General features: G+C 40.3%; 1 protein-coding gene across 1 annotated transcript in view; it reads right to left on the bottom strand.

Annotated features, from left to right (window-relative positions):
- Window positions 1-3,029: 3,029 nt before the first annotated feature.
- Window positions 3,030-17,373, bottom strand: part of LARGE2 (LARGE xylosyl- and glucuronyltransferase 2) — a 55,110-nt gene continuing 40,766 nt past the window's right edge. The window contains exons 4-17 of the mRNA XM_063438147.1: window positions 14,709-14,895; window positions 13,727-13,941; window positions 13,013-13,095; window positions 12,332-12,455; window positions 11,715-11,886; window positions 11,431-11,535; window positions 10,870-10,982; window positions 10,661-10,786; window positions 8,993-9,151; window positions 7,403-7,557; window positions 5,958-6,236; window positions 5,223-5,369; window positions 3,807-4,002; window positions 3,030-3,728 (exon numbers count right to left, since the gene is read on the bottom strand). Coding sequence (XP_063294217.1) covers window positions 3,531-3,728; window positions 3,807-4,002; window positions 5,223-5,369; window positions 5,958-6,236; window positions 7,403-7,557; window positions 8,993-9,151; window positions 10,661-10,786; window positions 10,870-10,982; window positions 11,431-11,535; window positions 11,715-11,886; window positions 12,332-12,455; window positions 13,013-13,095; window positions 13,727-13,941; window positions 14,709-14,808 — 2,172 coding nt within the window. The 5' untranslated portion in view covers window positions 14,809-14,895 and the 3' untranslated portion in view covers window positions 3,030-3,530. The remainder of the gene's footprint in view (window positions 3,729-3,806; window positions 4,003-5,222; window positions 5,370-5,957; window positions 6,237-7,402; window positions 7,558-8,992; window positions 9,152-10,660; window positions 10,787-10,869; window positions 10,983-11,430; window positions 11,536-11,714; window positions 11,887-12,331; window positions 12,456-13,012; window positions 13,096-13,726; window positions 13,942-14,708; window positions 14,896-17,373) is intronic.

Genomic DNA, 17,373 nt, shown 5'->3' with positions numbered 1-17,373 from the left:
ACTATAAAGACTGGACATACCCCATTTGCAATACCTTGGGTTGTCTACTATTGCAAATGGTATGCCATCATAGGGGTAATTTTCATTCTTGGGCTACCATAGGGTCTCAAAGGCAACGTACCCAATCTGGCAAATTTTAATGTGAAAAAAATAAAACACAAGCCTTATATTTGACGCTGTAACTTTTGAAAACACCATAAATCCTGGACATGAAAGGTACTGTTGTACTCGGGAGACTTCGCTGAACACAAATATTTGTGTTTCAAAACAGTAAAAAGTATCACAGCAATAATATTGTCCGTGTAAGTGCTGTTTGTGCGTGAAAAATGCAAAAAACGTCACTTTTACTGGCGATATCATCGTTGTAATACATTTTACTGTTTTGAAACACTAATATTTGTGTTCAGCGAAGTCCCCCGAGTAAAACAGTACCCCCCATGTACAGGTTTTATGGTGTCTTGGAAAGTTATAGGGTTAAATATTTGGCTAGCAAATTAAATTCCCTTTACTTTCGGCATGGGTTGTCAGGCAGGTCCCGCTAATTAAGATACCCAATTATGTAAAAAATATTACATAAATATATATGTAGAATTAATATATGTGTGTATATATATATATATATATATATATATATATATATATATATATATATATATATATATATACGTATGTATATAATTTTTAAAAAATATTTTTATTTATATATAGGTATAAATACGTATATATTTATGTATATAGATATATTATTTCGTTCTACATGTATTTTGATATATATTATCACAATACATTTAGAACAAAATAACAGACATCTATATATTTAATTTTTAAAATTTTATTTTATTTGTTAATGTATTTACATATTTAATTTGTTATATTATAAATATATATATATATATCAATAATTATATATAATATATATTTAATCAGTATCAGTCTACGTGTAATTTGATATTAATATATATATTAATAGAAAAATACACCTAGACAGTGTGTGTGTGTATATGTGTATATATATATATATATATATATATATATATATATATATATATATATATATATATATATATAAAATCTAAGTATACATTATTATTTTTTTACACTTATTTCATTTAATTTATTTTCAGCCAGCAGGGGGACCACCTGTCATTATAGGCAGTCCCCCTGCTGGCAATACAGAAGCCAGCTATCCAGGCCATGTGATTGTGAGGTCCTCGCAAGGACCTCACTCTCGCATGGCCGGGGGGGGACCAGAGGAGGAAGATCTGCCGCAGGGGGGCTCCCTGGGAGTCCCCCCCCACCGCGATCGCCGGCGTGGGACTGCCGGCGACCGGGTAAGTAAGGAAAGACCGGAGGGCGTACTATTACGCCCGGCGACGTTTAGAGCCGCCTATAATAGGACGTAATAGTACGCCCTCCGGTCTTAAGGGGTTAAAACAGCAATTAGATAAATACTTGCAAAAACATAACATACAGGGATCATTTCTAATTAATGGGGTAATAGCTGAATGGTCCAAGGAGACATCTGACTGCTATTTTGGGGTCAAGAAGGTATTGTTTCCTAGTTTGTTGCAAAATTGGAAGTGCTTCAGACTGGGTTTTTTGCCTTCTTTTGGATCAACCGCAAAAACAAATTTGAGGAAGGCTGAACTTGATGGACGCAAGTCTCTTTTCAGCTATGTAACATATTTGGGAGTCTAGGCCAACTCCTTGGTTTTGCACCCTACCCTGTCACTGGTACCTCATTCCGGGATCCTATTTAGCCTTGACCTGCAGAGTACCAGGAGGAAGTAGTTCCCAAAAAACATGGCCAAGCTTGCTGATTTATTGCATACACAAAAACTCAGACACGCTCGCTCACAGATAGATGAGGCAGGATCGGAGACATCACTCAAAAAGATATTGGAGATTACGTGTGGTGCAATTACTATCCCCTTCCCGACCGCAGATGTATCGGATATGTCCGACAAAAAAAAGTCAGCCCGCGGCAAATTAGAGCACTGGAAGCGATCATGTTCGCTTTCAGACGTTTTGATGGTATTGCAGCGATGCCTCAATGGCATCCTGCAATACCCCCCCCCCTCACGGCCAGGCCGCCGAGTGATCGCTCCCCTGGCAGGCTTCCGATGCTCTGCCTGTGCAGAGTGCCTTGAGGGGTCGAGGCACTCAGTAAAGATTAAAATACATTAAGCAATTAACCCCTTCCCTCCCTCCATTCACATGTACTTACTCTATCACCGCCATTCCACCGCCAGCGATAGGTGTTCTTCACTGACAGTTGTCCGTCCGTCCGTCCCCCCCATAGCAAATAAGGATCCCCAGGGGCCATGTGATCGCTCTGAAAGAGCGGTCACAAGGATCCCCAGGGGCCATGTGATCGCTCTGAAAGAGCGGTCACAAGGATCCCCAGGGGCCATGTGATCGCTCTGAAAGAGCGGTCACAAGGATCCCCAGGGGCCATGTGATCGCTCTGAAAGAGCGGTCACAAGGATCCCCAGGGGCCATGTGATCGCTCTGAAAGAGCGGTCACAAGGATCCCCAGGGGCCATGTGATCGCTCTGAAAGAGCGGTCACATGGCCGCAATTGGCGTTCATAGTGCTGCCAGCAGGGAGACTGCCTGAACTGACAGGCAGTACCCCTGCTGGTAAAAAAAGTTTTAAAATGAAAAAAAGATATATAATAAAGTTAATAAAAAAAAAAAATATGTAACGTCATACGAAGTGTATTTTTTAATTAATATATACATATTAATATAAGTGCACTTAAGAGTAAAAATGCGCACACATACATAAAATTTCTAGAGGTTTTGCACTCCAGCTTTCCTCCTTGTAATGGCCTGGTGCTCAGCTGCACGAAAATACAACTTCCAAAAGAAAGCCAGCACTCAAGGACTTGTATAAGAAATATAAAGGCTTTTAATCCAAACAGTCAACGTTTCCGTTCACTACAATGAACTTTCCTCAGTAAATAGCATGACTTTGCCTAGATGCGTACCCCAATTTAGATTTTTGGAAATAAGATACGAGACGGATTATAAAAGAGTGGCATTTTATTGTAAGAAATGCATTTTTAAAAAATATATTTAGAATCAAGCAGGAATCCTGTCCTAGCTCCAGTGCTATATGACTTGACATTGGATTTAAATAATTTAAATATAGAACGAGGATAAACAAGTCATTTAAAAAAAAAAAAAAAATTAATACAGTGATTTCTGACTAATGTTCAGGCTGAAGGTTAATAGCCTTCAAAGTTTGTAAAATTACATTGATTGTCAAATGGTCTTCTCAGAAGACTGGAAGCTCTGCCTGAAATATTTGGCCTCACCATTGAGTTCTTTTTACTCATTTAAAAAGGAGAATATCTCGTCCAGGTTTTATCACGTTGCAACAATACTCATTTGAGAACTTGTCAGTTTTTCTATGCATCTTCTACCCACAGTGGTAGGGTTTCATGGATCCGATTTGACAATAAGGCAGAAACCCATTTATCCTCCACCTGTGTTAGTTTACAAGGACACACTTCTTACTCCAGGTCATTGGTTTTGTTGTGCTGCAAGATATTTGAGCGCTCTAGACCCATAACGTCTGGACAGGTCCTGGTGAAACTCTTCTTTCAAGGTCTGGACACACAGACGGTAGTTTTCACTTGATCGAAACTTTGAAATATCAAAGCTGGGGGCGTGGGGCATATGGATGATGAAGGCATTGGGCAAAACCACCATTTCATACTCCTAGGAAAAGAACATCACATCAGAACACTAATCCTAAACAAAATATTGTTGAGAGGCGATAACTTGGACTTACAGTACCTTTGCATCTAGTTCCATAATATGAGATACTTTGTTCCAGCCAAAGCCTAGAAATCGCTGGTCATATTCTGGACAGTCCCGTCTGACAACTATATATGGTTCAAAGTTTGGTGCCCAGTCTACGTGGTATGGGGTAGTTGCTGTTCTCCACTTGGCAAAGTTGGTTGGAGCATGGCCTACCTCCCACACATGGTATCTAGGAAAGGACAGAAAAGTACCATAACTGACAGTTCTCAAATATACTGCCCAGAAAATATATTGTTTCAACACATACATTTTGAACAGGAAAATTCAAATAACACTCAAGGCAATTAGAAAATACCAATAATTGTTGGAGTTTTATTTATATCTACGGCCAGGTGGTGAGTACTCAAGTACTTTTATACTTTCGTAAAAGCAAAGTAACATTATAGCATTAGGAATACAAATCTGAATACTTGCATGTGCATGCTCAGCGAGTGTCATATGCATACGTAAGCTTCCGCAGGGGAAATCACTGTATTGAATACTTTCCTATGAACTTCCCGTCACGTAAAAGTTTTACTCTGTCCGTGCACCAGAAGAGTACCACGAGAGGTAGATTAAAAGGGATTCTATAGTGCAAGGAAACAAAGCTATAGAAGCCCACAGTACCCCTTTACCCCTTTAGTGACTTACCTGAATCCACCCTCACTGCTGGGTCAGGCTTCCCCCACGCTCCTCCCCCACCGCCGGTAGGGGGAGACCTAATGCCTAGTCATGGCAATTATTCAATGCTTTCCTGTGGGGAAAAATCTGAGGCTGGAGTTCCTCATGCAGAGCGTAAAGTCGTCCAGCGTCCGATAATGAACCAAACATTCATTTCAATTCAGGAAGTCCCTCTAGTGGCTGTCCAGTAGATAGCCACTAGAGGAGGAGTCCTTTTAAAGAAACACTGAGCACTATAGCTTACTGTTGATAGGAGTTTCCTTTTAAGATAAGTGATTAAATGATTTAAGAATGGTTTGACCAATTATTGTGAAGTTTAATAACTCCTGGACTGAGCTATGCCTTGCCATGTGTAGCTGCACTCATTGCAGGGGTTGTCAGTCAATGAATCAGCTCTGCACGCCAGAAGAAGCTCCATGCATGTCAGAACGTAGCTCAGTAGAACTCACAGAAGCTCCATGCATGTGAGAACGTAGCTCAGTAGAACTCACGGAAACTCCATGCAGGTCAGACCTTAGCGGAGTAGAACTTACAGCTCCATGAGACGAGGCGACTGGCAGGGTCCAAATAAGTTGTCAAATGAATTTAAGAGGGTGCTAGGGCTCTCCCGGCCCCATAGCCACTACAGCAGGCCATAGTGGTTATGGTACCTATAAGTGTTCCTTTAGGTATGTAGCGGTGTTTAAGGAGGCACAAGAATAATGAAATTTCCACTGGTTGACATCTCACCTGAATGTGTAGAGGGCCCCCATATCCAGCATGGACAACAGCTCTGCTTTGGATTTTGGAAAGGCCAGGCGATAACGTAGAGTTTCAAACGCAGGAATTATAAGGGCTTTCAGTGAGTTCACCATGTCCTGCTCGACTACAGACTTCCTGGAAGAAAAGAAACTGATATGAGCTGGAGGAAGGAGAATTGGAAATACAACTGGAGATTAAACATCTCAATACTGACATAAGTAACGCAGAATGTTGTAAAAACATTATTATGCTGCCTAGAGTGCGATGGTACTGTCCCCCGCGTTTAACGTCAAACTGTTTAGTTACTTTTTTTTTTTTTTTAACTTTTCCGTGTGGGGGGGAGGTACCACCCCACACGCCATAATGGCAGATAATGTGGAATTAAACATTATCAGTCTGTTGTGAACACCTGGACATCATTGAGTAGCTGGTTATTTATTACTGGCATTTATAAAGTGCCAACAAATTCCGCAGCTGTACAATTGGTTAGGCCAGTGCTATCCACATTGGGCAAAATTGATAATCCAGAAGGTGAATTCCACATTATCAATGCAGCCAGGAAGAGCCCAGGTCCTATCAAACCGTTCCTAATCGATTTGATATTAAGCCAGGGGACGGAGCCAGGGCACTGTAGGCAATATTAACATTACACTGAGCTTCTGTGTTTGTTAGACTGCCACTTAAAGCACAAAAAAAAACCATAGCAGTTACTATCTACACTACCTTATGTTCTCATACAGTCCATACATGGGCAGAAAATCGATGTCAGACAAAAAGACATATGGTGTCTGTGCGTTGCGCAGGGCTACATTCCTGAGAAGGTTGACGGGATACAGTTGCCCCTCTTTGTAGACTACATGATATCCAATGTTAGTCCGAGACTGAAGGACCTCAGAGGACTGAGCATACCGCAAGAACTGTTGTGCCTCTGCATCAGAAAGGTACAGGGCCAAACTCATTGGTCCTTCCCAGTGCCGGCAAATTAACTCCAACATCTGCAATCTGAAGAAAAAAAAAAAAGTTATACCCCTAAAACACACCAAACCTTCACGTTTTGCCTCATTATATAGGTAACATATAGCACCAATAACTCTCTAATCCGTAAAATCCACCCACAGATTTAGGCTATGGGTAGAGTAGTAAATACCACACAGGGCATGTTTATTTATTTATAAAATATTTTACCAGGATGGATACATTGAGATTTCTTTCGTTATAAATAAATAACAGAACACACTAAAATTTCTTTAGCTTATGGTCTCATAACTACTCAACATCTGATATTATGGTTGGGGTTTCTTTTGGGGGGACGGGTTTTTTAGCGTAACACCAAGCACCGTAATTACTTTATCTCTGTGCCTGGATTATTCCTTCAAGAAGTCACTTGTCTCCTTTCATTTAGTTCATTAAAACTGCAGAGAGCATCTCCTGTCCTAAATAACATATCGGTTCTCCGTGCAGTAGCCTGTACATCAGTTGTAGGCTGCAAATTATATTGGTTTGACAAGTATTTTACAAGGATGCTCTAAGTACCAAAACAACTTAATGACGCTGTTTTTGAGTATAGATCATGCTCAATTCTCTCCATTTAGCACTTAAATCACTTTTGTTTCTGTTTCGGCAGACCAGGCCACACCTCCCCTGGCTGTGATTCACACAGCCTACATTAAAAATTGGTTTCATTTTCAATCAGATCTAACAGCACAGTTTGTTTACTTTAAAAGTAGGTTATGGCCAGGGGAGATGTAGTTTGGGCTGTATAAACAGAAACAAAGTGCTTTAGCTCCTAAATGGCAGAGAATTCAGCAGTGAGGCTGCAGGGGCGTGATCTGTACACCAAAACTGCTTCATTAAGCTAATGTTTTTGTGCTGAGTGTACTTTCATTCCTAAAAATTTATTTTATTAATCTACTGGTTTGAACTACATATCACATATACAAAAGGATGACCAAATATCATCCATGAGTTCTTGGCAAAAAAAAACTTCATTATAAGCAAAGAAATTGGAGGAAAAAAAAATACTCCTGTCCAAATTTTTCTTATTTATATATTTTCCCAAATTCTTTTTAAAACAGGATGGGGTAAACACTACTCCAGAGTCTCCTTTAAAGTAATCTGCTGTTTTTCCTACCCCATCTCCTCTTAACATGTTCTATGCTCATACTGACCTGTCCATGGACAGCTGTGCCACCAAGGTAACATCATTCGGGTCAGTAGACGCTGTATAATGAGGGAGGAAAGAGAGGTGAACGCGGTGTGATGCTAAGCGTTCCCGGCGGAAGTCATAGCATGGGTCCTCCTCATCTAGTAACGCCAGCTCTGCCTGCAACAGACACACCAGACATGTAAGCACAGTACAACAACATAAGACAAGCAATTTAAAGCCTTTAGAACCAGAATGCAAATTGTTATTTTGAGAGTTCTAACTGACTGCAGAACCTGAATGATTGCAATCCTCTATACAAGTGAGCTCTAGGGTACGTTATAGACAAGGGAGCAGCAAGGTCATCTTTAAGTAGGTATTTCAATGAATCTGTACATTACGCCAATAAAATCACCAGCAAATGTATGGATGAAAATTTCTTACAAAAGCCCTCCTGCTTCACCTTAAAAGGCTGGCTTAAAATAGGCACGGCAATCACGCACAGTGCCCATATTTGTAGCATTGCAGTGCCAGCGGCCAGACTAAGAAGTAATATTAATGGTAAGGAATTGTAGCCAGTGCTATGTATGGATGAAGTTTGGAGCATAGCAAGATAACACCAGTATCTTTGGCATGTGAGAGTCATTTAAAATGTACTAGTTTAACATTTTTAGCCCAACATTCACAGTTTTTCATTCTGGAACAGACAATTGAAAGTAGAAATGTCGGATCGATGATGCTTTCATTGATATCACTTCTTCATGCCACAATATGAAGAATATGGTATAGGAAAGGAATCCATTCACTAAAGGAAGGATTCCAGAAGAACATGTGCCATCAGTCAGCTTTCTGAAGCGTTATACATCCAGACCGCATGGGGATCAGGTAACCCTTGTCCCAAGACGTAAAGTAAAGAGATAAGAAGGCGAAGAGTAAACCGTACAGAGTGCAGGACAGAAACATATAAGGTTCTCTAGGGAAAATGAATGGCAATCCAATAAAAGGTATTGTATTCCTAAATGGATCCTATAGCGCCAGGAAAACAAAGCAGTTTTCCTGGCACTATAGGGTTAATAGGTCCACCCCTCCCATGGGGCTGAAGGGGTTAAAATCCTTTCAGCCACTTGCCTGAATCTAGCGCTGATGTCCCTCGGCGCTTGGTCAGTCTCCTCCCCTGCCGTCAGCTGGCGGGGGAGACCTAATGTGCATGCGAGGCAATGGCGGTGCACGCATTAGACCTCCCCATAGGAAAGCATTAGTCAACATTTTCCTATGGGGAAAATCTGACGCTGGAGGTCTTCATGCAGAGCGCGAGGACGTCCAGTGTCAGATAACGGACCAAAAGGCCGTTAGGATTCCGGAAGCGCCCCCCAGTGGCTGTCAGCCACTGGGGGCAGACTTAGAGCTGCAATGTAAAGATAGTAGTTTCTCTGGAAGTGCAAAAGGATCACAGCACCCAGATCACTTCAATGAGCTGAAGTGGTCTGGGTGCCTACATTGTCCTTGTAAACGTTTACAAACAGTCGCTAACCGTGTTGTAATCGCATTTCCATTGCTAGAGAGAAAGATGCAAGTTTCAATAAGCATGTAGATTTGATTATAAAAAGACACCTACCTCCTGATTGTCTTCTTGTTCTCCGTCAGTCGGACAGCCAATTAGCTCCCTTCGCAGGAGGCTACCGTCATACTCTAAGAAGGTGAGATAAAGGGTCCGAAACAGTTCTACGTGTTTATTTTTGACCCGGAGCTTGTGGGGAGAATTCCAGTGAATTACCTGTGTAATAAAATAGTCAATACTAATCATCCTCCTGATAACGGATATAGGTCAAGAACAAGTCACAGCAAATTAACAGGGAACTTCAGGTAAAGCACAGCCTGATGATGCCCCCGCCATCCTTGTGCCATAGGTGCCCTTGACAAGCCAATAGAGTTAATAAAAATCATCGGATGAGATAAGCCTTTAATAGCATTTATATTATGACAATATATTCCAGCGTGTTTCACAATCATTGGTGGTTTATACAGAGGCAAGTCACTGGCAGACAAAATAATGCGAAGGGCCATGACGTCATTTCTGGTTTTAGGATCATTGCATTTATTGGGAGGTAGCTAGTAGAAAGGTGGTGAGAGACCCAATGCTCCAGAAACCTGATTAAATCCAATATTTTTCATTAATAATGATGCACTCCTAACAGATCTGTATAAGCTAGTGGAAAACATCCAATAGGTATGCAGCTATATTGTAGCAATTCCTTTGTAGCTGAAGTAAGGGTAAACCGTGGCAATAAACCTTTAGCCACTGTTTGGATCTCAAACTCTAGCCCTCCACTCCAATATGGATAGCCTACAACTCCCAGAATTCTTTGAATGAAATAGATAAGATAATCTTAGAAGGAATAGTTCAGCAGCATTTGGAGGGCTGGAGTTTGGGGTGCCTGCTTTAATGTGTTCTTTAAGGAACACCATCTTCATTTTTTAGTGTGGGAAATAAAAGAATAGTAATTCAGCGTCTTGTAAGTAGGGAGTGAATGTGTATTCGTCTTAACTCTCCTTCAGAACCTTGTCAAATATCTTAACCCTGTTGCTCTCCATAGACTAAACAATACCCATCCCATTGACAATTGTAGGGTGAACACATTTGTGAATACCTCTGTCAGTGCATCTCCGGGTTTCCTTTGCCATGTTTGAGCAACCATCTTTGAATCCGATTTGGTCAAAAACACAGTTTATCTAAAGGTACAATGTGTACACAAATCCTGGTGTTGCACATGTCGCAGTTTCAAATGCAAACTGTACATGGCCTTGGGTCACATAAGTGGTGGTTCCCACCAAAAAGGACTTCAAAAGAAACGTCCGAGAAACCAAAGTAAAAGAGGAGATGCATTGAAAAGCAGTCATATCCTTTATCTATGCATTAAAAAAAGAATACACAAAGAGGCTAGTTTTACCTAAAAACAATATAATGTAATGACACAATTCCAACAACAGAATTTCTATCTTCTAGACTAAGGGTTCGTTGGGTAACTGCAATAGATATCTACACTGGAGGTATGATGGGACTCGTCTTGGAAGAGTCCATGAAGGGTCCATAAATGAACAGCACGTGGAGAGTAAGACGAAAATTGTGATGTCGGTTTAGAACAAGAGATGACATACTAGTGGTATAGAGTAGCCATTTTCAGATTTAAAGTGGTTTACATCAACCGTGTGCACAGCTTGCCGAAAAACGCACAGTATAACGTGTGACAGGACCACATTAAATGAACAGGTTATGAAATCTCACCTTGAGATCGGCCAATTCGCTGTAACACTGCTCAGAACGCGTGTGATCAGACAGCTGTACATTCCAGTAACAAGGCAGCTGGTACACAAGGGTAGGGGAACTCTTAATAACCGCATTAAAGATGTCCTAAAAAATAGAAAGATTAGAGAGCGTTAGATAGAACCGAAAACCTGGCAGGAGTCGTAGAACATACCACATTCCATTATCACCTGATCAGCCAGAGAAGTGCTCAACATGTTCATTAGTTCTCGCTCAGCAGTTACACGCCACAACTCCTCCCAGCCAATCATACGCAGCTTGTCTAAAAGCAAGAGGATGACCCCTGGGGAGCAGATAATCAGACAGTATTAGTTAATTGCATTCAGTAAGTCTGTGATTAATGAATACTAGCAGCTTAATATTGCACTGTGAAGACCATTGAGCAAATTCTTCAAATGTTTGGAATGTGAAAAAGTTGCGCTACGTTCTACAAGTGGAGCAATCATTAACATGCTTATTTACTAGAGTGAGGCTTCAAAGTGAATTTTAAGTTTTGGGTTAAAATATCAGAGCTCAAAAAAGTCAGCTATGCTTCTCTGGCCTTACATTTGAAATTCACTTTGAATTTGAATCCTCAGTTTGGGGAATAAGCCTTTGGATGTTCCAGCAGAGTCCATTGATGGTGACCATTTCACTTTTTACAGCTTTGCACAATATGTTTTCACACAACACAATGATAAATATCCCCCACTGCGGTAACTGATTCTTTAGACAAAGTATGGGTTTTATACCGGTATTGAATCCGCGACCAAGAGCTGGCCATGGCTTGTGGTTCTTCCAGAGGTTGCCCAAGTACCAGTCACTCTGATTTTCCACCAGACCCAAAACTTGCTGACCTAAAATGATAAGAGCCTGAGACATGGGGCAGAAATGGATATCAAAGGGGACTTTCCTAAAATTAAGGAGTTTGTTTAATATGCCACGGATCAATAGGAAAATCATGGAACCAAAAGTACAATGAATAATGGGAGCTCCGAAAGGAGTAAAATGAAGAGTTCCAATGGGATGACCGTACCAGTGAATTTTCTGAAGATGGCCCATAACTCTGCAATGTCAGTAGCAAAGGTGATGTCAGTGTCCAGCACGATGACCTTTGAGAGGTCGGATGGCAACGCTTTAGTCAAGGTCAACTTCATTAACCCAAAAATCCCTGAATAGTGTTTGTTGGGGATCCATGAAACCTCCGGCTATTTAAAAAAAAAAAAAAAAAAGTGCAGAGGGGAGAACTGTGAGACAACGAGATTGAACATCCATTTATATGTATATACATATTTCAATTAAAAGGGTGTCACATACAGGATTATTTAATAAAACCAGGAATATATTCAAAGAAACTGCAACTTTTAGGCAAAAGTAGCCATTTTTTACAAATTCTCCAGCAATGTTTTTTTTTATACCTATATATATTTAAGATATGGTCGATTATATAGTAGACCCAAGCTAAAACTCAAATGACTCTTGTGCAGCCGCATGGGTTAAAACAAACTAAAAAAAAAAACAGACAATTACTTGCACTCCAAAAATATGTAAAGACCCCCCTGAAAACTGCCGGTTTTCTGGAAAGCAAGCCCTTGAGGATTTATATCATCACCCTTTTCCTGTGTGAAATCTGATCATTCACAGAATATTTACTTTAAGTTCACTGGCGTTATAGAAGCTAATCTGCAGCGATGGAACCTTCCACGTTCTGAACAGGTTTCCCAGAATGTTGAGAGCCACAGAGTCCGTGATCAGATGAAGATGTATTGGGTTTCTCCTGTAAAGACACGGGGATCAGAAAATTCCGTACAAAGTACCCCAAAAAATCCAATAAAATTATTAATTTGGTATCTCATGCAACCATTAAAAAAACTGGAAAAAAAGAAAAGAAAAAAAAGGGGGGGGGAGGAGTAGGCTTTGTAAGAGAACTTGGTGTTCTGTTGAACTCTAGGGGGGAAATATAAGTAAACATAACTAATCAGACAGAAATCCGAGAAACCATATGATCAAGTTCATTTTCTAAGCATACAAAACTGTCCAGCATTAATGTATACATGGAACCAATGAATGTGTCTGCAGGCTTGAGCCGTTCAGACATATTTTCACATAACATGGAGCACCCCAGGCCTAGTTAATGGCATTAACATCCTAGAGATCGGTAGAAAGAAAGAAAAAAACAGAAACATGGTGTCCATGTGTACAAACTGCAGCCGAGATCTGAGGAGCAAATCTATAGATCTTTCATGCCGACTTAGATCTCCCCATGGGTCCCTGCAAGCATTGAAGCGCTCACAATCATTCACTCTTGTTAAACTTTTCTTATTGAATCTTTACCTGTGAAAGAGTATGGATTTCACCAAAGTTATCACATCTCTGCTGCTGTTATGGCCAGCACAGACTATTGCGACGTGGATCAGCTGAGAGAGAGAGAGACAGACATAGTAAGTTAATGCTATTCTACTGGATAAATATAAAAAGGCATTGGACAAAAACTACATTTATTGGACTTGTGCCAACAGCAGACAAAAAAAAAAAAAAAAAAAGAGCAGACACTACAGGTTATTGCACGTGTTAACACGGCAGCTTAGAGGATCTGGGTGAAATGCCACTGGTTTTCATCAAACGGTCTTGAAGCAGCTTGACAAAAGCAGAAGAATCCCTCAGCACCCAAGGCCACTCTTTATGCTGTAGGATGTCATAACAAGGAGGTTTAATGATGCATCAAAAATATCTGTACGGGAAAGTAAGATTGAGCTGCACTACATCTGATCCAATCAGTGAGGGCTGCACAAAAACCTAAATGGTAGGTAGTCCCCCTCGGTGGCACCGTACAAACCCCCCAGACAGACAGCATTTTCGTTTTTTTCATAGTCCTTGTTAAATGGAGCTAAAAGTTTGAAACTCTTATAGGCACCGATTAGCCTTTACGCGGTTACAAAGTTTAAATATTTTAGCAAAACATAAAGCTATTACGATTTCCAGGATTTATTCAATTCCCTTGACAAAAATATAAACATACGGGCAGGTGGAGAACAATCTATACCTCACCTCACACTTCTGTGCCAAACTCCTCTGCTCACAATGGCTGCTGTTGTCTCTTGCCAATCCTTTTCCATCTTCCAAGTCCTCGCTCCGTAAATCGGCTAATTGGAGTCGCAGCTTCCTATTGTCCTCCTCAGCTACCTGAAGACGCGCCTCCAGCTCCTGCTGAGAATAGGATTTGGGAGAATCACGCGGAGCTTTGAGCTTTGTAGGTTGTCCGTCTGAGGAGAAGACAAACAAATGTCAGGACAGATCCCACCATGAAGACGGGAAACGTCAACCATTTTCCATCTTTCTTATACAATGTGCATGGATGAAAATGGCCAAGACTGGCTTTGTCACTTGGTTTAATAATGAAAGGCTGTTTTTTTATGCAGTTTTTAGAAATGTCATACTTTTGTGGTGCGCACTCTAATATAACAAGCTACGAACGCCTCGGTGTTGAGGACAGAATAGGGCACTGTACAAATAACTCAGGACAGAAAATAATGCTTAGTCTTAAAACACAGTGATTGCACAATTTTTCCCTTTTCTCCCCTAAATGGATTAAATTTCCTTCCTGGTTTACAGATTACGCATTGTCTGCATTGTCAGGAATCCTAGCTTGGCACACATCACTTGGCTGCTACAAAGCACGGCCTCTTGCATTAACAGACATTTAGACTGTTTCAATGGATTGGTTTATTTTTTTCAGCATTATAATTTTTTTTATTGACATTAAATAATAATATGTTTAGAATCACAGAACCAAAAAAACAATAAGACACAGCAGCGACACATAGGTGTAAAAAATGCCATATTTAACAATAGATCCATATCAGATAGTTTTTATTGAAGTTTTTAAACTCTGTTAATGAACATAGGAAATCCCCAGATATGGATAAGCTGGCATAATATGGAACGTGGGGTACCAGACAAAAGGAGGGGGCGCAGTTCTGCACGTTTATACAAAGTTACAGGAATCCTTTCAATAGCATTATACACTTACACTCTGCGTCACCAACACCTAAGTACAGCCAAGTCACAGTAGACAACAGCATCAAGGAGACGGCCAGTAATTTAGCCTTGCTGCGGAAGGAGAGGTGCATGATGTGAATGCAGAATCCTGTGGAGTTGTGTTTTCAAGGTCTGTCATGTGGGAAAATCCAGAATTACTGCCGGCAACATCCTATAATCTGAAACAAACAGAGAAAGAACGTTGAGCTATGAAACCCCCTCGGAAGTATTTACATTGTATCCAAAAGACATAAAATCACTGCACATAGAGTTCCGAGCTCGTCAACGAAACCACATCAAACTAAACCAGGTCTACTCAGCATCACGGAGACATGCACCAGGCACAATTCAGCTCAAGCTATTTTCTGGTACATGTCAAACCCTTTAAAACACAAAAAGGATGGGCAAGACATTGGAAAAAGAAAGATTATATTCTGCCTCGCCCCTCATAAACGACGCAAACTTCAAAGCTTTGTTTTACAGCAAAACTATTTTAATTTTAGGTCTGAAATGTTCTAAAGAAATCAGCATCTGTCATTGCATTAAGGGTTACGAGTTATCCTATAGAATGTAAGCTCGTTTGAGCAGGGTCCTCTTCAACCTATTGTTCCTGTAAGTTTATTTGTAATTGTCCTATTTATAGTTAAATCCCCCTCTCATAATATTGTAAAGCGCTACGGAATCTGTTGGCGCTATATAAATGGCAATAATAAATAAAAATAAATCTCGTTACATATTGTACACGCAGCATTAGGTAAAAGGTATTGCCGATTTATTGGCAGGGGCTGGGAGCTTCGTATAAAGCAGACAGGGATTTAAAATAGAACTCTAGACAGATCACAACTTGTAGAAAACAAGATAATAAAATATTCTTCAAGTAGTAATTTAATTCTATAAATTCTCTCTGCCATCAATTTCAATTTCCTCTATAACCTCTGGTCTCATTTCCCTATTTTACCTTTAGATTGTAAGCTCACGGGGTATCTAGCTAAGCTTCAATGGCTAGATCCCAGCTTACAGGCAGGGCCCTCGCTACCTTTTGTATTAGTCTGTGTATATTGTACGTCCTCCACTAATTGTACAGCGCTGCAGAATCTGTTGGCGTCTTTTTTAAATATCAGTAATAAATAAAGGCTAAATTTAACCAACACTTGTACAGTTTTAGAATTTGATTTTTCTCTGCATTTACTAAACACTGAAATGTAACAAATTGAGAATCAAACTAGAAAATTTAAGCTAAAAACATCCATAGCCGTGATTGTTTTGGAATAATCATATGATATTCCCTGTTAATTTTCCAAAGCAATGAATGACCCTGAGAGATCACGAAAGTCACCCAGGTCACATCAATGAGAAGATTCAATAATACAATCTCCCTGCACTGCAAATCATTGCAGAAAAACAAAAACTGCAATGTTTTACATAAATACATAAAATTTACGTCTAGGGCTGAATTACATCGAGGTAAATGTACCTAAAAGTCTGTCAAGTGATGTGGAAGGAACACAGTGCTTTCCTTAGGGAAGGTTTGGACGCATGCAACGGTCACTGCGCATGTGCATCAGGTCCCCAATGCTCCTCTATGGGAAGCATTGAATTGGACCATCAGGATGATGTCACAGGAGGTGGAGAGGTAAGCTGTGCCAAGAGAGACTTTGTGCTGGTAAAAAGTAGGGAAATACTTTTATTAGTTTTATTAAAAACAGGGGGGTGGGATCTATATAGAACAAGGGATAAGTGCACCAGTGGGGTACCTCAGGGATCTGTACTTGGACCAATTCTCTTTAATATTTTTATTAGTGATATTGCAGAAGGTCTTGATGGTAAGGTGTGTCTTTTTGCTGATGATACCAAGATATTTAACAGGGTTGATGTTCCAGGAGGGATAAGCCAAATGGCAAATGATTTAGGTAAACTAGAAAAATGGTCAGAGTTGTGGCAGCTGACATTTAATGTGGATAAGTGCAAGATAATGCATCTTGGACGTAAAAACCCAAGGGCAGAGTACAGAATATTTGATAGAGTCCTAACCTCAACATCTGAGGAAAGGGATTTAGGGGTGATTATTTCTGATGACTTAAAGGTAGGCAGACATCATAATAGAGCAGCAGGAAATGCTAGCAGAATGCTTGGTTGTATAGGGAGAGGTATTAGCAGTAGAAAGAGGGAAGTGCTCATGCCATTGTACAGAACACTGGTGAGACCTCACTTGGAGTATTGTACGCAGTACTGGAGACCGTATCTTCAGAAGGATATTGATACTTTGGAGAGAGTTCAGAGAAGGGCTACTAAACTGGTTCATGGATTGCAGGATAAAACTTACCAGGAAAGGTTAAAGGATCTTAACATGTATAGCTTGGAGGAAAGACGAGACAGGGGGGATATGATAGAAACATTTAAATACATAAAGGGAATCAACACAGTAAAGGAGGAGACTATATTTAAAAGAAGAAAAACTACCACAATAAGAGGACATAGTCTTAAATTAGAGGGACAAAGGTTTAAAAATAATATTAGGAAGTATTACTTTACTGAGAGAGTAGTGGATGCATGGAATAGCCTTCCAGAGGAAGTGGTAGAGGTTAACACAGTAAAGGAGTTTAAGCATGCATGGGATAGGCATAAGGCTATCCTAACTATAAGATAAGGCCAGGGAC

This window comes from Pelobates fuscus, chromosome 12 (assembly GCF_036172605.1).
Source record: "Pelobates fuscus isolate aPelFus1 chromosome 12, aPelFus1.pri, whole genome shotgun sequence".
Classification (NCBI taxonomy): domain Eukaryota; kingdom Metazoa; phylum Chordata; class Amphibia; order Anura; family Pelobatidae; genus Pelobates; species Pelobates fuscus.
Note: the sequence above shows the minus strand (reverse complement) of the source record. Positions and strands in the feature narration are given on the sequence as shown.